Source organism: Anomalospiza imberbis, chromosome 5 (genome assembly GCF_031753505.1).
Source record: "Anomalospiza imberbis isolate Cuckoo-Finch-1a 21T00152 chromosome 5, ASM3175350v1, whole genome shotgun sequence".
Lineage (NCBI taxonomy): Eukaryota > Metazoa > Chordata > Aves > Passeriformes > Viduidae > Anomalospiza > Anomalospiza imberbis.
Window position 1 is genome coordinate 35,165,762 of NC_089685.1, and position 24,326 is coordinate 35,190,087.

The 24,326-nt window shown below is 36.7% G+C and overlaps 1 protein-coding gene across 1 annotated transcript in view; it reads left to right on the top strand.

The window, feature by feature from the left end:
- The window catches only part of LGR5 (leucine rich repeat containing G protein-coupled receptor 5), a 92,815-nt gene that overhangs the window by 39,100 nt on the left and 29,389 nt on the right, over positions 1 to 24,326 (top strand). The window contains exons 3-4 of the mRNA XM_068190215.1: positions 13,849 to 13,920; positions 15,497 to 15,568. Coding sequence (XP_068046316.1) covers positions 13,849 to 13,920; positions 15,497 to 15,568 — 144 coding nt within the window. The remainder of the gene's footprint in view (positions 1 to 13,848; positions 13,921 to 15,496; positions 15,569 to 24,326) is intronic.

Consider the following 24,326-nt stretch of genomic DNA (forward strand, 5'->3'; position numbering starts at 1 on the left):
GTCTAATCAAAAGTGAAAAGTATTGTGCATTCATGAGACCTGGATTTGGCAGTGACTGTAGTTATAATGGCCCAGGCTTAAAAGAAAATTTGGGTTTCTGAGGAGTGATAGAGTCTCTCTAACTGATGCACCATAGATCTTGTGGAAAAAAAGCAGGTACCTGCATTTGTATGAGTACCTCTAAATATTGATTAAAAGCCTATTTTCGAACTGAAAACCTGCTTTTTTTAGCACACTTAGCTGCTAACATGCCATAAAATCCATGTAAGATGTGCAAAGTCATGGTGCTACCCTTCTCGCAAAGATATGGTTCGTTTTAAGCTATAAAATGTCTACAGTCCTCTGCAATTTAAGTGGGTATTTCACTGGCAACTTTCAGTATCCTTGCTAACTCTCAATTGAATTTTGCCACCTGGTCTTTCCAGCCAGCATCTACTAAAAAAACCCCAAAAACAGCAACCAACCAAACCAAACCAAACAAATTGAAACCATTTTGTAGGCTATCTTCAGCAATACCCTATTTGCAAACAGGTTTTCCTTTCCTGTCTTATTTTTATAACTCTTACCACTTCTATTTGGATAGCTTTATTTAATTTTATTCTGTCTCTCTTCCTTTACTTACTCCTTTTCTTTGGTTATCAATATCTGTCTTGCCATTAGTGCAACTTTCAAATGATGTAACAAACAGGAACATAACACAGAGGGATGTCACACACCAAGTGTTAACAATATTGAGTGCATATAGATTGAATCATGCCTCAAAGCCCCTGCTTGTGGAGTTCTTCATCATGTTCAGATTTGCTTGTCCAATCTCCTGTCAGTTGTAATAACTTTACTAAAACCTGCCAACCCAATTGCTTTCTGGCCATTAAAGGAAAGAATTTAAACAAAAGTTTGGTCTTTTGCTGGAGGGAGATTCTAATACATCCAGGTTACCTTCACTCTTTCATTTTATGATTAAATCACAGAATCACAGAATCAGTGGAGTTGGAAAAGACGTTTGAGATCATCAAGTCCAACCCATGACCTAACACCACCTTATCAACTGAACCATGGCACAGAGTGCCACATCCAGTATGTTTTTAAACACCTCCAGAGACGGTGACTCCACCTCCCTGGGCAGCTAAATGGCCCAAATTGTAAGACTCAAGTCACTGCCTTGGAAACTGTTCTGTGTTGTATATCATCTTCCTGATCAAGACCTTTGAAGTGTTCTTGCCTTCTCCTTGTGCTGGGCCTACCTTTTTCACTGGAAATATTAAATCTTTATTCTTACAAGCCTCCGCTCCAAATTAAGTAATTCCAGTCTTTCTTTGCTGGTAGTACCAGCAAGGTATTTATTTTTTTACTATGTTTTGTTCTACATATACATAATCAACTCTTCCATTTGTTTCACACCAGCCAATCACTTCTATTTCTCATTAGTTTAGTGCAGTTTCATGAAATCCTTCTAGTTTGTATTCCCTTTAAAAATAAGTTCAAAAAACTGAAGCATTGAAAGATGCGAGGCGACTGATGGGAGGCAATTTCTCATTTTGCTGAGAGATTGTTTGGTATTCAGAAGCATGCAAGACAATTCAGCCTAGTATTATATAGAAAAATGTGTAGACAATGGGAAGAGAATTTTTTTATTTTATTCAGTTTTGAAGTGGGGGAGAAGAGCCATTGTAGTTATCATGCTCCCATATATTAATTTTTGAGCAGAGATTATACATTTGAAATTTTTTTTCCCATCCACATGATTTTTTTCTAGTATACCTGAGAAATCTGTGTTTTGTTTGTGTGGCTCAGTTAAAAGGTACTCTTGGAAAACATAACTTAGCCCATAATTCAGACATTGTTAAAATAAGATTTTATGAGATCTTTACTAAAGCAATGTTTCATAAAATTAAAATCCATCTTAGAAATGTCGATCTGATCTTTGAAGAACACAACAGCAGGAGCTTGAAATGCAGCTTTTAGGGTTTTTCTAGTGTTGAAACAAGTCTTACTAATCCCTTTATTAGAGATCTGGTTCAAACATCTGATAAAAGCTCATGACTGATCCACTGAATTTTAGCTTGGATGTTACATCCTCACTGCCTGGTTTGGCAATACTATTAAGTGATTATCCTGAAAGAACTAAGGTTTTGTTAAAACAGTTAAACTAATTGTTTTGACTCCAAAGCAGTGGCGTATAAGACATGTCTGTCTAGCCAGTTCTGACCTTCCAGGCTGAATCTCATCCACTTTTGCAGGCAAGGTTAGCCACCTCTACATGCAGCATTCTTGCAAACCTTATGATCACGACTAGTGTTATTCTTAACCAAAGACTATGATCACCAAAGTAAAACATATTGTAAGTGTTTTTCAGGTGCATGTTCCTCTGAAAATTTTGGAAAACATTGAAGTAGTTGAGACTTTCTAACTCTCAAAGTAATGAATTCTGGGCAAAATCTTTTATTTGTGAAAATGATGGGCCTTTCAGATTTAATCTTCTCTTAAAGCATATATGACAGAACTCCCACCAAGAAAGAAGTATGCTTCAGTTGCTTGATTATCAGCAAGTTGCTCTGCATGGACTTGTACAACACTATTAAGTCAAGTTCTTCATTATAAATTCAAAATAACTGCAGATATTTATCAGTCTGACCAAATCCGAGACTCACTCTCGTGTGGATTATTTCTAGACATATGTCATTATATAGGATGTGTAGAATGCCTGTTCTAATAGAGCAGTGAATTAGAGTATTGAATGGAAAAAAGATTTTTTAAAAAATCTAAGGGGTGGGACTCAACAGTTTTAGAGGCAACTGCATCTGAGTGCAGACCTAATATTTTATGATTAGTTGCACTTCAAAGCAGTGCCTGAAACTATTTTATTTTAGAAATTAATGTCTCAATGAAATGTGAGGAAGAAAGCCAATAATAATTTAAAACTTTGAATCAGACCAAACTAGAAAATCTCTCCAACTAGATATATATCCACATATAAATATATATGTATAAATATATGCACAGACACCCACACATGCACATATATAAGGCTTTCATTTTAATTTTAAACACAGGAACATTCCACAGATAAGTGAAGCTTCAAGTGATATTTAGTAAATTGCTATTTTTCAGCAACTTAAATTGGGTGTTTTAGTAAAACAGAACAAAAGACTGTTGTATTACAATTACTTTCCTACAGAGCAGGACAGTCCCAAATAACGTCTTTCTACAAAATCAAGCAATAAAGTCACCCCAAATAATTTGCAATCTATATACAAGCAAAAGAATGTTTTTTTGACACACGTGGTTATTTTAAAATAATCTTGAAATCAAATAAATATATCTACAAAGTTTCTAGATTGATCTTGGCATTATTATAGTGATCTCTTAGGCAAAAGTGCCTTTAAAAGTACAATTTACTCTAATACAGAAGTGCAAAATTGCAGATACGGAATGGAAGAGATGTATTATGTGAATCTTACCATGATTTGTGTTGAAATCCCTTTACACTCCAAAAATGGTCAAGAAGCCACTGTATATGTGAAAATAAAGTCCTAAATTACCAGGCATGATCCATTATGACCTGGCTGTTTTTTGTTTTTTCTTTTTATTTCTCCCCCTGTTTGCTCTTTCTTGCTGCAAAGAACGAGCAAAGGGTTATTGGGAATTAGGTGTTCTTTTCCCCACTGACTCTGAGTCATGGAACTGAGATCTCTGGTCATGTACATTTTTGAAGACTGAAAACATTTGCTCTTGAGGTCCTGGACAGTCTTTAGTTTTGTACTGGTATAGGCATATTTGGACTAGCATTGAAAACAGATTCCATACTTTTAACTGTAGCGTAAGCTGGTAGAAAACATGAAAGTGCTGCAGCTATAGTCCAAAACTTTTTTGAGAAAGTGGGGGAATCATTTAATTTACTTCAACAATCTTGGAATGTTATCGTTAAATACTAAAATATTTCCTCAAGGTTAATCTGCATACATTTAAAAACCCCTAAGGCAAGAGTAAAAATGCTGGCAACTGACATGCAGAACTAAAATAAAAATAGAGTATCATCTAGTGGTCTCAAACTCTCCACACATTCCCATGTCACTTCAATACCAGTTTTACAGTTCTTGCAGGGTTTAGAGGAGCTTGTCCTGGTGGAAATTGGTTTGTGTCACCTCCATCAGCTAAAGTTTCAAGAACTGTCACTGCTGAATGGCTTGTGATCCCCTAGATAATTTCAGAGCTGTGCACAATCTAACACCTAAGTTGTGAATTTAGCTTCTTTGTATAAATGGCAAATTTGGTTTTTTCACTTCATGTGTGCATCATGCAGATCAGACTGTGTCACTGTGTTCAATACATGGTGTTTGTCAGCAAGAAATGTCTGTCACCAGCCCAACAAATGGCCCATGGCACACTGTAAATTCTGTTGCTGCAGTACAGATTTTGTTGATACCTGGGGACTGTGGTTTCCCAACTTTGCTTTAATATAGGGATGCACTCAAAGTCCTGACAGAGGGAAGTGCACCAGTTGTCTTGAATGTTGGTAAAAATAGTAAGGAGATGTTTACCTAGTTAATCAGTTGGAAACAATGACAAGTTTTCTCCCCTAGTTTTTGCATGGACAATTTAGGTTTATTAAAAAAGAACAAATTCAAGCACAGAGATTCCTACTGTATGAGCTAACAACTTGTAACCTTTACATCCACAAAGCAAGGGCCCTGATGTTCTGGAGCTCTCACTGCCTTTGATGCCAACCCTTTGATGCCACCAAAGCAAGTAACAACGAAGAACTCGCCCATGTGGATGTGTCAGCCTGACATCCTTCAAACTGCCCTTTTTGCCATCTTATCAAGAATAACAAGATGAGGAACAGGGAGGGGGAAAAAAAAGAGAGAGGGCGAAAAACAACAGAGCAAATGCCTTACTAAATCAGAGCTGCTTGCATTGTTTGTTGAATAGCTTGTGCTGACAGATAATTATTCTGGAAATGTTAATGCAAATTGCGTGGAGCAACCTTGACACTGGAACTGCTGTGCATCTGTGGGGTAAAGGGAAGAAGGGGAGATGGTGGGGTAGGAGAAAGATATAAGAAAACTGAAAACATTTAAGTATGCTTGCAAGCAGAAGCAATAAATGTTCTAGGTTGATATCCAAGAAACCTTGTCAGTGCTGCCGTGTTACTCTTATTGAGGATCTGTTGAAGTTTGGTTTTGGCTTGCAGCTTATAAATTCTTTCTGGTACTTGTAATTTATTATTCAGCAATATTCATTAGTTTAGAACATCAAAAAGAGTGCTTTTTGTGTTTTTTGATCAATACAGATAGTGACATTACACTTAATTAAACTAGGGTGAAGTGTGCTATATATCTATAGATCCTCAGGCAGGATTTTAATTTAAGTCTTACACATTCTGTGTGTACTGCAGTTGCAAGTATGCAGAAATAATTCCCTTTCTTTTGTCAGTGGAAGTTCAGCCTGTTTGTAGACTGCTTAATTTCAGTGCAGTGAGAACTTTTGGTACCTACATGGGTCAACTCTTTTTACTTGCTTAGGATGATGGGTAAGGAATTCAGACCACATCACATTTATATCTAATAGGTTCTCAAGCACAGTAGAACCACATTCTTCCTTCTAAGTTGTTTATTTGAATTTCCAAAGCGGAGTAGATGTAATTCCTCCAGTCATTAATTGCTGTTGCCTCATTGAACCACTCAGGAAACAGCAGCAATCTCAAAACCTGGATCTACACAATTTGTGTTCTTTGCCTATCACACTGAAATTACTAAACAGGTGACACATTTTTCATTATTTTCAGTTTGATCGTACTGCATGGTTCTGCAGTACACTTCAGCCAGTTCCTGCTATTAATGATTATTACTTCCTGCCTTTTCTGATGATACTGATGCTACTGGGATAAAACCAAAACCAGCATCAGAAGTGTGAATGACACCTGGGAGACCCAGCCTAGGAAATATTATGTATATGATCCACCATTTATTGCTCCATCTTGCTGTAACATTTAAATACTGAGAAAAAAATTTTAACAATTTTAAGATAGTTCTGAGAGTTGTGATTTGGTGACAACATTCTTCAAACAAGGAAGTGCTGCCTCTTAATGATTGTATCCATGGGATCCACTGCCAGAAATCAGTGTGGGATGTCCTGGCTGGTGCTGGAATCCCTCCTGACAGTTGTCCTTGCTGCAATTGGAAGGCAGATACTTGGATACCTGTTCAGCAGAAGGACCTGCTGTTGTCAGTGCTGGCTAAGGACAGCTTCACAAAGGAACAGATCAGTTGTCTTTAACACTGATTGGACCACAACCATGCCAGATGCAGAAAGAGTCTGTGCCTTTTTTAAGTTGAGAAAGAAACAGGACTTTTTGAACCATATTCTTAACTGACAAAAATCTATGATCTGTTTCATCAAAGCCAGTCCAAGATCAAATACACACTGATTTCATTCCAACTGCTTTAAGTCTGTTGGAGTTGTTCCAGTTTACACCCTATGAGAATTTGGCACATGCATTTTAAAAGGCAATTAGGCCCTAAAGCAAGAGCAGACCATGTTATATTTGAATTTCCAACTAAAATCTAAGTAGCAATAAATGTAACATACAGCACAATTATGACTTGCACACTCTTCTCCCCTTATTTAAAGAAAGGAGAATATTTTTACATTTTCTTCTTTGATCTCTCTGAACATCAGATTTTTAATAGATCATTTGACTCACATTTCTTTTTATATTACAGTAGTTTTATAGTTTTAATTAACATGACAGATTGAAATATAAAAAGATAATTTAAAATATAATTAAAATACAGACTAAGATTTAAATTCCTAGGCTAGCAAAGTAACTCTTAAAAACCATTTTGAAATATGTGCTGATATCATCCATTAATAATTATCACTGTAATCACCTATTAATTAATACATTTCTATTGCGTTGGCCTGAGAATAATCATTAATACATTTAAAATCAAACTCTTATCTCAAAGTTTTAGTTGGCTTTGGTTAAGTGCTATACGAATATCCATATTGTCAAATCTTTTTTGATGCAAGTAGCAGGAATGTTTCGTGTTACCTATTTGTCAATGTATATGTAAGCTAAAGAAAAATATAAATAAAAATATATAAATTATATATTGGCTATATACTTATATAAGTGAAGTAAATATATGTGTAGTTGTGGGCTTGTGTACCTTTAACAAAGTTTGCCAGGAAACAAAATTGAGGCAAGATTCAAGATTGGTAAATTCTTCCTTGAACAAAGGCAATTTTTTATACCAGAACAAGTTATTCTAGAAAAAGATTTGGAAATTTGTGTTTTCTTGTTATACTTCCATGTTGTTCCTCCCCAAATAGCCATTTCTTCCATTAGATATTGGGCTGTAGATTTAGGAGTGATAGTAGTATTATTGATGCAGCTCCTCAAAGAGAGAAGTAAATTACTGGCAAATATAATACTGTGGCAGGATGCAAATGAGAGCTCTATTTCTACTTGTGTCAGCACAAATTTTTCCCCAGACGTCAATGAGACTGATATTTCACCATGGATCTTTATCAGGTATTAAGAACAATTATGGCAGTTGGAGGAGGCAGATCAGCCTTTTAAGAAAGAAGTTTTAAATTTCAAAAGAGAGGTTCTTATCTGTACACCAGGTATAAGAGACACAGTCCATGATTACATTAATTTTAATGGAATTTTCTACATACTAGTGTTTTAGCACAAAATTCAGGAAGGTATCACACACAGCAGAACAGACCCATCTTTTGGGGTTTTTCACTGTCTCAGGCCTTCTGAACTTTCAATTTATATGCACAAAAAGAAAATTCTTCTATGTGATTTCTTCTCAATTTTCTGTCTGGGGATGTTATTAGCTGGAGCATAACATGGAGTAAATGATGAATAGAACATCTGTTTTCCAAGAAAACATATAAAATTGACTGGATTGTGACTCTGTTGATATTAACCTAGTAGTATATATAGATATAGATATAGATACAGAAATAGATATATGGATATAAACCGATCCATGATAACATTGTCTTAGCATGTGCAGTCTTTGCTCTCATTCCTTAAATAAAATCAGCAAACCAATTAGTGAACAGAAGTAAAATGCAGAGCCAGAAACATTCAGAAAGGATTCTAGTTCACAGAATTATTCTTGTAGAAATCCCTCTGTATCTTTGCACAGTTGAAGAATGATTTCAGATTGCATTCACAATTCCATTCTGTATAGGATATTGCACTACATGGGAACTGATAAAATATAATGCAACACAAGTGATGCAATGACATATAACTTAATCTGTATTAAAGGGCATGCACTGGCATTAGTCTAGAAACATTGAGTCAGTGTGGTATTCATATCATAGTTTACTGGCAAATACTATGACTCAAATATATTTATGAGAAATTTGAGTATAATGAATTTCTACTTAATTGTATCTGTTCTGAAATACAACAGTTTCACTGTTTTTCACTTTGTAATAGTGAAGCTTGACTCTTTTTACATTGTTTATTCCCACTATATGTTGAGTCATGCTGAGATCCAGTACTCCTATCCTGTTCTCCTATGTTTCAACACCTTGCAATATTTGATAAGCAACTTTTCCCAGAAAATTACATTGTGCTAATCCAGTTAGAACACAGCATGAATATGGATCAATGTTTTTCTCAAGGAAAGAGTTACGTCCCTTTCATGTCTTTTCTTTAGTTTTGGTACTACTAGATTTGGAAATACACTTCATAGATGTTTGGTCAGCATTTGCTGGACTAGATCTTATTTAAGCAGAGAAGGAAAGTAGCCACTACCAATATTGTACTGTCAATATCTTCTGCAGACTGAGAAGTAGCTGGGTTAGATATCCCACAGGTTCTTACTACAGTTAGTGGAAATGTGTTGTCTTTATTAAATGTCACAGTTTTTTATCTGTAGAGAAGACTTTGTAGTGTTTCAAGTTCACCTTCATCCCAGTAGTTATAGAGGAGATGCTTGGCACCAGGTAAGGTTTATCCTGGTGCAGAAAACATCCACACCAAAAGCTGGTTTGAGCTGGCAAAGAAAAATTATTGTACTAGAAATGTAAAGTTGACTGTTCTCAGTCACAACTCATATTTATTTGCTTCTTTCTGATGAATGAGGTTTTTCTTTTCAGACAATCAAAGGAAAATAAGAAAAAAGTTTCAGATAATTTTTGGAACTGGGAATGTTCTTTTGACTGGATGACCACCATTTCTCAGAACTGCAGGAGAGGTCAGAATTTGTCAAAGGGGTCAACAGATGGGGAGCACTCAAAGGAGAACCAGACACACCTTTTCTTAGATCTGACCATAGGTCATGAGCATGACCTCCAGCACTACAACTGTTCAAACAGTGAGCACTGATTGCCAGTGCAGCTCAGTGGCATTGAAAGATATTTTATAAATTACTGTCATTTAAAAGTATGGAGGCCACTTGCTTTTCTCTCAGCTCATTTATTTTAGATCTTTTAGAAAGAAACTTGCAGTAATATAAAAACTATGCCTAAGCCAAAAGTATCCTGACTCCAAACATAGCAGGTAACAGGTGATGAAGGAGATATGTGGTGGCTCTCCTCTGTAAACGTTTCCAGCCTCCATTAATTTGAATGATTATTCAAAGCATTGCAAGTAAAATCTAAATCTGAAACAACATAATGCAAAAAATAGGATTATTTTTGATTACTTTTTCATTAAAGATATGTGATATATTTAAGCCTGAATGTACTTAATGGGATATCTCTAATATGAGAGATTTTTAAACTGTCAGATATGCTTAAAATAAAAGAAATTTTAAAAATGGATATTCAAAATTGTTCAATTAAAGTCAACCATTTGGTTATATAAGTTCTAAATCCAAGCAATTTCATTTCTGCTCTCAGAAATTATTAACTAAATGCTCAGCTATAGAAACATGTACTGTGTCCATTTTCATTTGTTCAGGGAAAATTATACTTACCCATTCAGACTAAAATTACTATTCAAAGTACATCCAAAATTCAGTAAAATACTGCGCAGCTTCCCTGAAGTAATTTAGGTAATGGAAAACAAAATACCTGGAGTAGAGAAGAGTGAACCCTGGTAGACACTTGATGCATACGATAGTGTCAACAAAGGAATGAATTTTCCCTTATGCCAAGGCTGAGAATAGAAACACAGGAAAATGAATAGAATAGAATAGAAATAGCAGGGAAATGCTGCAAGGAAGACATTACAAATTATCAGGAATAAATAAACTGAATTTCCTGAGCTTTGAGGCATGCCATAAAGGACTGATGTGCTAACTTTTATCCAGCAATACTAGAAGAATTAGACAGCCATCCAAATGAATATTTATTCTTATTTTTACCAAATACTGCAGTACTGGGGAATTCTAATGGGCTGGGAAGATGCTACTATTGTGCCAGAAGTGGTTTCATCCCATGTCTTGGGAATAGATAGGTGCTTTTGCTGAGCTTGTTCCAGAGAAAAATCATGAAAAGTGCATCATGGAAAAGGGTTTAGCATGGTAAATGAAGGCCAGACAGCATAGTTACATCAAAAATAATTGTTGCCAGATGTCTGCCTTTTCCAACACTGTCAGGTTGCTTGGTGAGAGAACTACATGGACATACATATCCACATATGGCATTTGTGATATACTTGATGTAGCCCTATGCTCTAATACGTAGGGCTGTACATGAAGAGCATAATCTGCTGCTGCATCAGCAGAGGAATATCGTATAAGATATGATTTACAGACATTCTAAGTACTGTCTGTAAAATTAGTGAGAGGTCTTTTCAAATTGAAAAATATTCAAAGCAGAACTTCAAGCATGACCTGAGGTTGAAAATAACTCATAAGGAGTTGTGCCTACCAAAAAGTTTAACATGTTATTTCTACATCTATTTAATTGTTTGTACAAGACATTTTTAATAATTAAGAAGTTGTGATCTAAAAGGAAAAGAAGCAAATTTTTTTTAAAAGTGTTGGAACCTGAGAAAAACCCCAAGTATTAAAAATTATATTTTGGTTCAACAGTTCAGGTAACTACCACTCAGAACATGGCTCAGGAACATGGCTGTACATTTTCAAAAAATGCCAAACATTTAGGCTAGCTGTGGAAAGCCACAAAGGTGCTCCAAAGCTGGGAAAAGTGAGTGTTTAGCCATTGAAGTAAAACTTTAAAGCTGCACAGTGTCCCAATCACATTGTCGCAGCCCTGCATTTACAGCCAGTTGATGCATGCTTGGTAATTGGCACAGCCCTTCTCCAGGAGCTCTTAAATAGGTCTGGTTTTCTCAGCTAGCCCACTTTATGAAGAGTATTAAGTTCAAACAGGGGGTATTAACATGTAGTGCATTTGGCAGTTTGCATTGCCTCAATTGTGAGTGAAAAAGAGGTGGAGGCCAGAAAGAGCATACTCTTGAGTCTTCAAACAAGTGGCTTTAGTTCTCTGCTCTTTACCAAGTTTTTCATATGACACTCACAGCAGTAACTGAAGTGAAAATCTCAATACCTGCACCTTCTTTTTTTCCCAGTACGGTTTTGTAAACCCATAACTTTCTGGTCCATGCCAAGCTCATGTCCAGAATCGTGTCCAATCATGTCATTAAAAAGGCAGAGCAAAAAGGTGCTGTACTGGTGAAGTAGTCTTTAGGTTTTCTATTAAACAATCATATCACAAGAACTGAAATCAGAATTAGACAGGTCTCAGCCTCTATTGGTTAGTTATCCACAAAAGGCATTTATTTCCAGGAGCACAATCTGTTGTGCCTAAACTTGCAGATGCCTGCTTGATCCAAGAACAACCCAAAAGTCATTCCCATTTGTGTTCAGAATGAAAGCTGAAGCTTGCAGAGGGCCCTCACACATCTGAAAAAAAGGCCCTCACATCTGAGCCTGTGAGTGCCTCATCTTGGAGTGAGAGTGAACCAGGTTTGGTTTGCACATCTGCCTGCAGGAATTCAGCTGCATGTGCCCAGTTCTCAGATGTCTGGACATCAGACTCCACTACACTCTGCAGTGAGACACAAGCCCAGCAGCTCTGCCTGATGCTGATTGTCATTGCAGAGCACAATTACCTTTGTGTAACAGAGCTAGCTCAGCATTACAGGTTACATAGTTCAGCAAGGATATCTGTACAGGAAAGAACCTCTTCCACTAACTGAAAATTCCTGATAAGTCTCTGGAGCTAAGATCTAGATGTTTTCTTTTTATTTCTTTTTTTTTTTTTTTCAATGTATAGCCAAATGTATCTTTTTATTTTCAGTATGAAAGCAGCGGCTAAAAACAAGGTGTGCACAGGACCCTGTAGTTAGTTCAGGGAAAGATCATCCCAAAAGACAGCATTTAAGGGCCAGTCAGTGCTGGATCCTTGGGTCTCCAGTCAAAAGTACTCGTCCTTCTCCATGAGCAGTATTGGCAAATCTGGTGCCTATTTCAGTGCTGTAGGTTCCTCTCTGGCAGCTTGGTACCTAAGGAACTTCCTGGAACTAGTCCTGTGTTCTTTCCTAAGGGGCCAGAGGCTGAATCAAATGTCAGCTCTGGTATCACATCAGCTGGGCTCTGCAATTCTGGTGTGCAATATCTTGGCTGATGGGGTGTACAATTCCACTTGGCTTAACTTGTTCTGATAAGGGGGTTACATCATATCAATGTGTGGGCTCTGTCTGCCAAGAGTATACACTGGGGCCCTATTGACTCAAAGTAACTTAACTAGGAAGTTGCCCCTTACCAGTGAGGTTTCCAAGTAGGGTACAGATATCACAGCAAATTCAGGCTGAATTGTGATGTCAGAAGGCTGAATGCAAGATCATAGAGTGGGTTGGGTTGGAAGGGGCATTATTTATTAATAATAATATATTTATTTATTATATTTATTTATTATATTTATTTATTATATTATTATACATTAATTTCAACCCCTTGCCATGGGCAGGGATACCTTCCGCTATACTATGTTGCTCAAAACCCCATCCAGCCTGGCTTTGAGTAATTGATCCTCTGGAGTTGTACTGATGGGGAACATGGAACTGCTATTATTTCATATCAAATAGATTCTGTCTGTCCTAGACACAAGCCTTACAGAACGATGCAGTTTGGTTTGTTTTTTTTTTTAATTATTTTTGGTCAGAGTAACATACTTTACAGAGGTATTTGGTGTACATACCTAGGTATGTAAAATATCTTCAGGCAATCTGAGACCAAGGTGCAGTAGAAGTAGGGGAAAAAAAAGCCCTACACATTTTAACAAATACATGTTTTGCCAACCTATTACACATCTGCTCACAGGGGAAACTGTTATTCCACCAATAAAGCAGCTTAATGTGTAGTTATTTCAGAATGAACTCTAATCATTGCTTTGTAGATATATTTTTATATTTGTGCAAATGAATGAAATGTTCGTGGAAATCATACATGCAAAATTCCAAAAGTGCATACCTGTAAATCCCATGATGCTAATGGTTGTCACTATGTCTGTATTTTAGTTGGGATTGTTCTAAACCTTGAGAAGAATATGAATAATTCGATGTACTTTCTAAACCATAAGCCCAATTTGCAATGAAATTGAATTTTTTCTCTGCAGTCCAGCTTTCAGTGGATCAACAGTGAAGTTACAGACTTATCTTTTTTGTTGTTGTTGTTTTGGGGTTTTTTTCTGTGCCTTTTTTTTGGGTTTTTTTTTTTTTGTTTGAGGGTTTTGGGGATTTTTTGGGGTGTTTTTTAAGTGTATTAAGACAAAACTAGGCCCTTAAACTACTGCCTCTGGCATCAGTCACTCAAACATAGCTGTGTTGCACTTTTTAGCAACCAAATTAATTCCACATGAAGAGAAAAGCTATTCACTCTTTTCGTTTTTCAAACTTTGCAGACGTCTTGCAGGAAATGGCTTGACATACATTCCTAAGGGAGCATTTGCTGGTCTTTTCAGTCTTAAAGTGCTGTAAGTAAACTGTGTGTTGTTTGATATATTTCTGATTTCCTAAATGCTCTAGGGAACTAATTAACCAGTGAAGTTTTGATCAAGTAAATTACATATTTTGATCAGCTCATTTTGAACAATTCAGTTGAAGATACATATGAACATCATTAAATCTTTGTTTTTTCAAATAGAAAGTATCCTAAACAAAAGTTGGAAAACATTAATAGCCTTCTAAAAAAAACTTGCTCATCAAGTAGATGTCTCTGTACAATAACAAAGGCAAAAATTGACTCTGTTAATAGTTTCTTTAATTATCTCAAAATTCCTGATTTCAGCGGAACTTTTTGTTATCACATAAAACTGGCAGTTTCCTTTTCTTGAGAGACATGGGGCAAAAAATGTTATTGTATACAACACAATGTAATTTGAAACAGTTCACATTTCATATATTGTTATTTGCAATGTAATGACGATTAGTTAAATTATTTAAAATATTACAAAATTGTATTATTTGGAGTAATAAGACAGTACATACACTTAACTAAAATTACTAGCAGGCTACATGTCACAGTGTTTACATTAGAGGGGATCTTTGCCCATGTAAACCGTATTACTATACAGAAACTGTATTGTTAGCAAGAACACCAGCCTCCTAGGCAGCGTCAAGCCAGGCCTGATGCTACTGTACAAATCTCTACTGAAAAAATACTTAGCAGGAAGAGAAGTATGAAGAGATTCCCACTCCATCTACTTCTAAGTTGGCAAACTCTGACTCTTATTGGCCCAAGCAAATTTAGGCTGCCAGAAATTATTTCATTTACAATGACCCATTGAATATGCCTCCTTTTGAAGGCAGCACATACTACTTCAGATTTATCCACATAGACTATTTATATATGTAGGAATTCGTCCAAACAAGGGTGTTAAGTAGTATGAATGAAACCATATTCAAAAGGAGGAAAATATTCTTTAGGAGTGGAAAGTGATTTTGCAATCTTTGCAAGATAAATTATGTGATATTTGAGAAAAAAAAATTGTTAAGTCATTGCTAGCAACCTTTCGTTTGAGAAAATTTATTTCACTGAAAAAATATTAGCAGTTTATTTATCGAGATAAAATTTTATTCAAATTAAATCATAAATGTCTCACACAGTTAAGAATTGATTTGCTATTGTATTTTCCTGAGTAAGGATTTCAAGAGTAAGTCCTTTACAGCTTTATCAAAATAGAATCACTTCAGAAGGAGAACAATATCAGTGCATGAGAATGAAAATTTCAGAATCACTGGAGGCAATTAGGAAGTTATAAGCCCTACTGAAAGCAAATCAGATTTATTCTTTTAACTTCCTTAGCTGCTTTGAAAATCCTGCTCAAAGCTGATGGCTGGCTGTTAACAAAGCTAATATGCTACAGGTATTTGTTTGCTTTGAAGAGAGTGGGCCTTTCACAGGGGCAGGGGAATGGACTGTTTGTGTAACTTCCTTTGTAATCTTGAAGTAGGACCAGTAAAAAGAAAGTAAGCTTAGAAGGAAATTTGCAGTTGAAAGAAATTATCTTTACTGTGGTGATTCTGGCTTTTGTGCTACTCAAAATACAGGATGCTGCAGAATAACCAGCTACGCCAGGTTCCTACCGAAGCACTCCAGAACCTGCGCAGCCTGCAGTCTCTGTGAGTATACATGATTAATCAATTTGCAGCCTTGCATGAGCAGTATTATACAATTACCTAATAATTATCTGTTAATATTGCTTTGTAATGTGCTGAATCAACTTTTTCTTTTAATTCTCTTTAGCTGCTGTTCAAGAGAATTGTACTGTCAATTAAACATCAAAAGCAATTGATTTCATTCCAGTAATTTCATGACACTGGCAGCTTCTTTGCAGCATTATAGATTTGTTCAACATCTGAGAAGACACTCCTTGGCCTGCAATGCTTTCTGTCAAGAACATGGTTTCTTGTTAGTGTTATTTTCCAAGGAAGAGAAGGAATCCCAAATTACTCCCTTCTCTTTTTCTTTATTTGGTGTATTTTTTTTCTTTTTAAGCACTATGGAAAACACTAATAACTCATGAAACAATGTGTACTGGAAGATACTTAATTATATTCTGTGCTTCAGGCAGGCCTCTGTATTTTTAGCTCTTGACTGTCCATTCTGATTCAGTCCACGAGCTTCAGTTTTAACAGAACCGCTGCCAGAACTGCTAGACCAAGAGTGAAGATTGGCTGCTTTGTGGTATGAATGAAATTATTTCGATGTGTTTCTGCCCTATAAGAATGTTGTACCAGGTTGTGCTAGTAGCTGACCTAGCCCAGCAACCAGCCTGCAATAACAGGTGCCAAAGGAGAACAATAAAGTCCAGCAAAGAGTATAATACTGCTTTGGTAAACTGTTCCAGAAGCCAGAGATTTGTGCTCAGGGACTCACTGAGTCTATCGTGGCTTTGATAGCTAAAGGGTTTTCTTCTATGGGTTTGTACATTTGCAGTTTGAGCCAGTGAAACACTCATGATTTTTTGGTGACATCATGTCTGCTGATTGGCTAGCATGATGAGGTACCTTCTGATATGTACTTGGAACTTTTGACCACATTTGATGTTCTCTGCAGCATCAGGAGAAACTGAAAGCAGCAGTTCAGTATTCATGTACACCAGATTTATACACCTTTCTTGCATCTCCATTAGTCAATTTTTCAGATGTAATCGGTTAGGATTGTCTCTCATGTGGAAGCTTTTTCATTCCTCTGTCACCTCATCCTTGTCATGTTGCTGAACTCTTTTTCAGTTCTCATGTATTTGATGTGAGATGAGTGAAGGAGAGATAAGCCCTGTACAGAGTGTTTAAAGTGCTTGGCACCATGGGTTTATACAGGGCAAAAATTGATGTGTTTTTGTTTGCTTTCCTACTAATTCAAAACTTTGTTTTGTGTATTTTTTTTAACCTTTTCTGAATGCTAAGCTGTTGTTTTCATTCTTATTGCAACTGCAGGACTTTTTTCTATCATGTTAGGAGCTACTAAAGAACTTGTCCTGTAAAGTTTGAATTGGCTTTTCCCTCAGTGCCTCTCTTGACACTTATCTATACTGGACTTCATCTGCCATGTTCTTGTTCAGGCACTTCGGCATCAGGAGTTTCTTCTGCTGCACTTGCAGTTCATTTTTTGAAACCACAAAGATGTTTTTGCTGTCTAAAGAGAGGATGCAGTAAATTGAGTTAGTTTCTGAACTACCCACAAAATTGTATTGCCACCTGACACAAAAAAAAAAAATCACAACAATTTCTAAAGGAGCTACTAATTTTGAATCTGCAGCATGAAGTATCTAGATGATTGAAAACAGAAAAGTATTTGTTTGCTCAGAGGAAAATGTCGAATGACTCTTCTCTGTGCTTTAGTTCACCACCTTATATTGTCACAGAATTACTCTCAAATGAAATTATTTTCCTAAAATATTTCAAGATCCAAATAAAGAATTCAATCTAGAAGTTCAAATAGCTTTCACAAGAAATGTTGCTACAATGTGCACTGATCACCAACATCACAGGTAAAAGTCTAACATTGGCAAGGACAGAATGAGCGTCTTTACCAATCTGGTTAGAGTTGTGTTGGTTGAGAAATGTGCTATGTTGAAGAAATTTTTTTTGTGTAAGTAAAGAAGTTCCACCAGAAGGCTAATATATTTTATGTACATTTTGTTCAGCCAAAATCTGAAGACCAGAATTAATGAAATTAGTTTATTTTCAGAAAAATCATGTAATCTGTGTATAACTTATACTACACAGACACACATTATACTGTAATAGCTCCCATGTTCTTATGCTTTTCTTGAACTACATTTGCCTCCTTAATATACAAAGCATTTGTTAAGGTTTCTAAAGGTGAAACAGCCCTAAGAATTAATTACCTTGTAATTGTTATTTGGTCAGTGCCTTTTTTCTTTATTGACCAGACACAGACAGAAATATCTCAGCCATATACTTTTGAGGTTACAGTTCTCTCCTTTGATCTTTGAAAAAGTCATGAGAAAATGCTGGTCTAGTGACTATATTAGATTTTGTTTCTGCTAAACAAACAAAAAAATCTTGCTGAGATCACTCTATATACATTCTGGACCAAAACATGATAAGCCAAGCCAACAAGAGTTCCTTTGTTACTCTGAAAGAGATTGTAGAATTTTCAATACAGTTGCTAAACAAAATGACAGTCTCACTCAGGCTTTGTTGCAAATGTTTTTTTTTTCCTTGGGTGAAGAAGTTGAAGAAGTAAACTGGAATTTGTGCAGTCTATTTAAAGGACTGAATTGAAACAGAGGGAGAATAGGAATGGTCAGTAGAAACCTTTAGACAGCTGCCTAGCAGACCCAAGATGGAACGATACAGTTTTGTACAGAAAAACTACTATCACCTGAAAAACGATCACTGGCAAAAGAGACCTCTTTGAGGAAAAGAAAACTATTATTCTTTTGTTTGCTTAAAAGGGGTTGTGCCTGCCAGATAAAGGTGTGCACAGATTCAATTTCTTGTTTCATATGGTCTAGGAATTTTCTGTTCACAAGGTTGTTTTGCATTGGTTTCTGATTTACAATAGGAATTATTTCTTGAAGCCTTTGAAATAGCAGGAGTCTTTTCAAGAGTGTAATTAAGAGGTTAAAAGCCTTCTCAAAAGCAGTTGCTATAAGATAACAACTTCTTCTTTTTATTATGTTTAGGTCTGCAGGTGGCATGATTTCTCAAAGCCTCATTAACCCTTTGCTTTAGTTAGCATACAAGTGGGAGCTAAAAAAAAAGCTGGTGATGGTACTCAAATCTCTTCCTTTTGTGTTTTTTTTCCTCAAGAAAGACAGTCATGCAAAAGGGCAAGCCATAGCAACTGCCTTGATACCTTAATCAATGTGGAGAGGATTATGTTAAAATCATTTTTTCAGAAGTATCCATGTTTAATTGTGCATGTGTGCGCAATACGTACATATGCACACACTAATATTCCATATGCACTCATAATGCAAATTCATCACAAATTTTTGCATCCAGGGTATTTCTGATATGCTCTCCCTATTATCCAGTTCCAGACTAAAAAATGACAGTATAGGTGTCAATATTGATAGAACCATTAATGGATGTTAAATGGCCTGTGGTACAGAGAATAGGAGCTGATGCGTTGCAGGAACAAGCAACAATTTCTTCCACTTTATTGTCCAAGTTGTACTATTGCCAGTATGTAGAAAGGTATGACAAGTTTGAGTGGCAAATATTCATAAATTTCTTAAGGCTTGACTTATCTCTAGAACAGATCAGTCTTATTCAGACAGCAGATATAATAATTACTATAAAATGAGAAATAGCACAAAAGTTTAAAAAATGTAAGAATTGTGAATTTTGCCTTTGACAAGAAAAATAAATTTGAAAACCTGAAAAAATGAACAACAATTTTTTATGTCACTGAGACAAAAAAATAAGACTGAACAATATTAAAATATTCTCCAATTTTATAAAAGTCTTTGTAGCTCAGTAGTCAAAACCACTGAGCTGATGTGCTGCTTTGATTAATAAATGAGTTCAGCTTCCAGAGCTTGGGCAATGTTTGCATAAGATTCTAGTTCCCTATGTGGCAAGAAGATCAAGGAAGTAATGAGTACAAGCTGATTTTGAGATGTAGTTTTGAGCAGAAGGGTATCTGTATTGTTGTATAGTCTATAATTTTCCTCTGAAATCTAGTGTGAACACAAATTATCCGGATTGCTAGTCCTAACAATTGAAATGGCATTTATTTCTGTCAAGCACAAAAGACGGTGCAGGTACTTTGATTGAAAGGGAGGAACACACAACCACTCACATGTCACAACTTAGTACTTGGCAGCAGAGTTCGAAGAGGCACTTGAATACTCTCATCCCTATTAGTCACCTTGAGCAAATGTATTTCTTTAAAACAGACTAGAAGCAGATTATAAGCAGGAAATCTCTGGATTTTGTGTTTCACACATTATCAATATCTCCATTCTGTGTTTAAATCAAGAAAACTTTTAGTGATTTTTAATACGTATGTATATTCAAAAACTTCTTACATATGTATATTGTTATGTTTTTCAAGTGTCATCTTATTTTCTGACAAACTTTTTTTCATTTAATGCAGGTATTTGTTTAAATAGGTATCTTTGTTTCTCTAGTACAGTCATTTTTAATTACACCCTTTTTATAACACAACTGACATATAATTTCAGTATTTTTGAACAAGCAGGGATTGGTCAAAAACTGGCAATGACATATCAATAATATTTTTTTACGTTTTTCCCAAACATGTTAGTACATATTTGATATTACTAGCCACTGAAAAGCTGCAGACCTCCATTTTCAAATGTTGCTAAATAAAGGAAAAAAGGGTAATTGGCATTGCAGATGGAAAAAAAAGCTTTTGTTATTCTTTTATTTGGATTATTGTAACACAACCCTTTGCAGTGAATACTATAGATAAAACTTACATTCCATTTATTTTCTTGTTTAGATATCATTGTTAATAAGCAGCTCTTACTGCTGCATTGTCAGACATAAATAGTCAAAATTAAGAACAGGTCGGGTGCTATCTCACTGCCCATGCCACACCAGTCATGAAGAACATTTCAAAGCAAGCATTATTTACTGTATCACTTGCTGTCATTCCTGTGAAATTCAAAGGACATTTGCTTTGATAGTGGAAAATAGGGCGGAATATAATATAGCCCACAAAGCACTTTAAACAGTTGACAGATGGAAAAAATAAACCATCTTTTCTCCCTTAACAACCTGCAAAGCTGCAATTTAGTGAAGCAAATTAATTGGACTTCACAAGTAACAGCAAAGTAGCATCAATGAAATTTTTTAGAAGTTTCCAACATAATTTATAGATTTCTTAAATTTTATTTATAAGGTATTTCAGTATTTATAGACTCCTTGATGCTGACACCGGGTTTTACACAAAATATTACCTAGAATTCATCTCAGATATTCTCAGTAATTGCCTGTCTGGAACAGGTCAGCAAATGGATTTGTCTTTGTCTCCCTACCCTCCCAAGTATTTGACATTTCCAGAGAAGTTTCCATGCTTAGCCCGCAAAAGCACTGGAAGACTTTGAGGGCACATAGTTCTGCAACTCTTCCAGTTCAGGCTTAAAATTAAAAAGCAGCGCTTTTTTTTCCCCAGAAATGTTAAATTTAAGCAATCATTTTCCACTTTGATGCTTCTGTTATTAATCCTGATTTTTAGTTGAAAGACCAAACTTTGATGAAGTTACATTCTCTCCAGAGAACTGTTTTCATGAAAAGACAGGAGTCTTAGTTGTGGTCTTCCATGTCACACCCCATGATAATGAAGGCTACAGAAGGTATTATCCTTCTTAAGAAAGCTGGTACCTCAACAGGTACCCACAAGCTCCCAGAGGAGGAATTTCCCACATTTGAAATTGAGATTGTTTGTACCCATGCCGATGTCTACACATATCCAAAGAAGTCTCAAAACTCGCTGTTGCAGTCTCCTTGTTTTATTGCACACCTTCACCATCTGGGCTGCTACAGCCCCAGGGCACTGGGCAACAGAAAAGTGACTGAAACATCATGCAGTAGTACAATATCAGAACACCCCTCTCAGCCACAGACATTTTTCTGGATTGATAACCAAGGAGAGGAAGGTAGAGGTGCAAGGTTACCTAAAATGCATTTGCTACTGTTTTTTTTTTAATGTTCAGCTTCTAACTCAACCAGTTAATTGCTCTCAAAGTGGGGTGCAAAGACACTGTATTAGATCAGCAATTCCAGGCCACCGGGTGATGTTTTCTTTCATCCAATAGAAGGTACCAGGCATCCGACTCTTTCCTGTCTTATGAGCAATCTCAAAAGAGGGGGGGTTTATCACATCTCTAAGACAGACAAATTTCTCAACCTCAGAACTGCTAGCCAGAAATCATCCTACATGGCTGAACCCTGCCAGGGTATGGTGGGAGGCAAGAAGCTGCTGTTGGAGTGTTTGGCAGCACAGGGGCTTACAGCAGATTTCCAGTCAGGTCCTGGGGCTGTGGTAATCACTACCAGCCGAGCAGAGCAGGCCGTGCTTCAGAGCACTCCCAGGCTCTGGCCATGGCCGCCCACCCGGCTGCACTCTTAACAGGGTCCTTGGCATGCTTTTGACCCATCCCAAACAACATTCCCCTGAACTTGGGAATGTATTCCTGGGCTTCATCTGGTAGATCACATGCCCCTGGACTGTCCCCAGCAGGTGACACCTTGCTTGGGAGGCTAGGAGAGGTCTCTCCGAGCCATTTGGCTGAGGACTTGTGGGTACTCCCAGACACATCAAACATGCCTATCTGTGGGGTCATAATCTGGGTCTGCAGCCAGGTTCCTGGGATAACCCAACAGCTTCTAGCCCCCACTTTTTCCCAGCTGTAGGGATTGAAAGTACCCAGTATCAGAGCCAGCCTTTGTATAAACATAGCAATGCAGTTGGCTTCTTGTCTGTATGCAGCATGATAGTATCCACCATCTTGAATGCAGATTTTCCAATACCCCTGAGCAGCACATCTGAATGGGAAGAGAAACACTACAGATTGAGAAACTCCCAGGGCTGCAGAAACCTCCTCATGCAAAACTGAGCAGTGGGACAGAAACAAATGATCCTAAACTGTGACTTGTGATTTGTCTTTTCTGGTCTTCTTGTTGCCATGCAGGGTTCTTTGTATCAGTTCTGTAAAACTGAGATGTGAGAGCTGCTGGACTGTTGTGTTGTAATTAAGCTTTTTACAATTGTGCTAGCATTTTCCCCTGTGGACTGAAGGGGATATCCTGCTTAAAAGATCAGGTTTGAAAAACATGGCTTAGAACAGCCAGCTCTATTTTTATTACACCCACATTTCAAAGCTAGTTTAGATGTCACTTGCCATTACTTAAATGAGACTTCAGTCAATCCTGTGAACAAACCCTTGAGAGGGTCTGTGTGCAGACACACGAACAAAGATGGTGGGGACCCTCTCCTGGCCTTTACGCCCTCCCCAGACAGGCCCTGTCCACAACCGCTGTCCATCATTGCTCAATACTTCATGGAGAAACTTGACTGAGGCTCCCTGCATAACAGAGCTGAGTCAGAAGAGGAGAGTGTTATGAGAGGGAGAAGCGCCACCTTCTTTAATCCACCATGCCCAAAATCAGTCCTCCTGTGCTCCCCTTCTCTGCCTCCCCTACCTCTTAGGTACAGTCCCTTTTCCTTTGGTCTTACCTCTGCTACTTTAAACTTAAACATCAAAAGAAACATTTTATCCTTGACTTCTTTGTGGCTTCCCTCTTTTCCAGACCTTTCATTATGTTCTGGCCCTCATCCATTCAAGATGAGGCAATCCATGTAATAGCTGTTCATTTCAGAGGGAAAAATGGCTTGGGAGAAATCTCCTTCCTGATCTCCTATCTAGCATTTGATTTAAACCTGACTGAATGAGCAAGGCACTCTAACAAGATATTAAGGAATTTCTTGGTTGTGAGATTACACAGGTTGTAGCTGTTTTTGAGAGAAGATACAGAAAATGGGGAAAAATTATATATATATATATATATTCCCTTAGAAACCTGCCACTGGCATGAAACTTGGCATCTATTCATGTTAAATTGATTAAAAATGCAAATCAAATCTTTTTCAAACAACTGCCTTTTTCTGTACCAGTAAATGAGGTTTTCATTCTACATAGACGATATCGTTTCATAATTTGTGCACATGGTCACAGAATTCAAAGTGTGTCACAGGAAACACTAGTGGGTTACAGTCCACATAGCTCAAGCATTTGGTTTGAAAAGTTTAGACATTTTAAGTGAGCTCATGGTGAATTTCATAGTGGCTGCTTTATTTACATGCTGCCTATCAGAAGAGATCAAGTATTCCTGTTTCCCTAAATTAGCTCTCTCTGGAATATAATAGCAGCTTTCAAACTCACCACATGTTATCTACATATATTTTTCAGTTATAAATAGGGTCATGTTTGTGAGTTAATGGGTTTAGTTCTGAAAGTGCCAAAACTTTGATCAACACATGTAAAACAATTGGCTGAAAAGGGTGATTTTGATCAGTCTTTTATACATCAGTGTGCATTACCTACAGTATGACAGGAAACATAACCACTACTGAAACCTTTTAATATCTGCAAGAGGGAAAACGGTTCTTGGAAATTTAAAAAAGATTAGATAACAAAAGAGCACTTGAGGCAGTACTTCTTATAAGTACTTGCAGGATATGTAATCCAGTTACAGAACCTGAAGCACAAATCATTGCAGCTTTTTTTGTTTCTTCCAAGCTTTATTTAAACAATAATTCAACTATCTGGAATTTCATTTACAGTACAGCAGTTCTGTTTTTCTTTCTGTTGTGTGGGTTTTGTTTACATATCTAGTGGTGGATTTATATTTGGAAACTTCAGCTATTAAA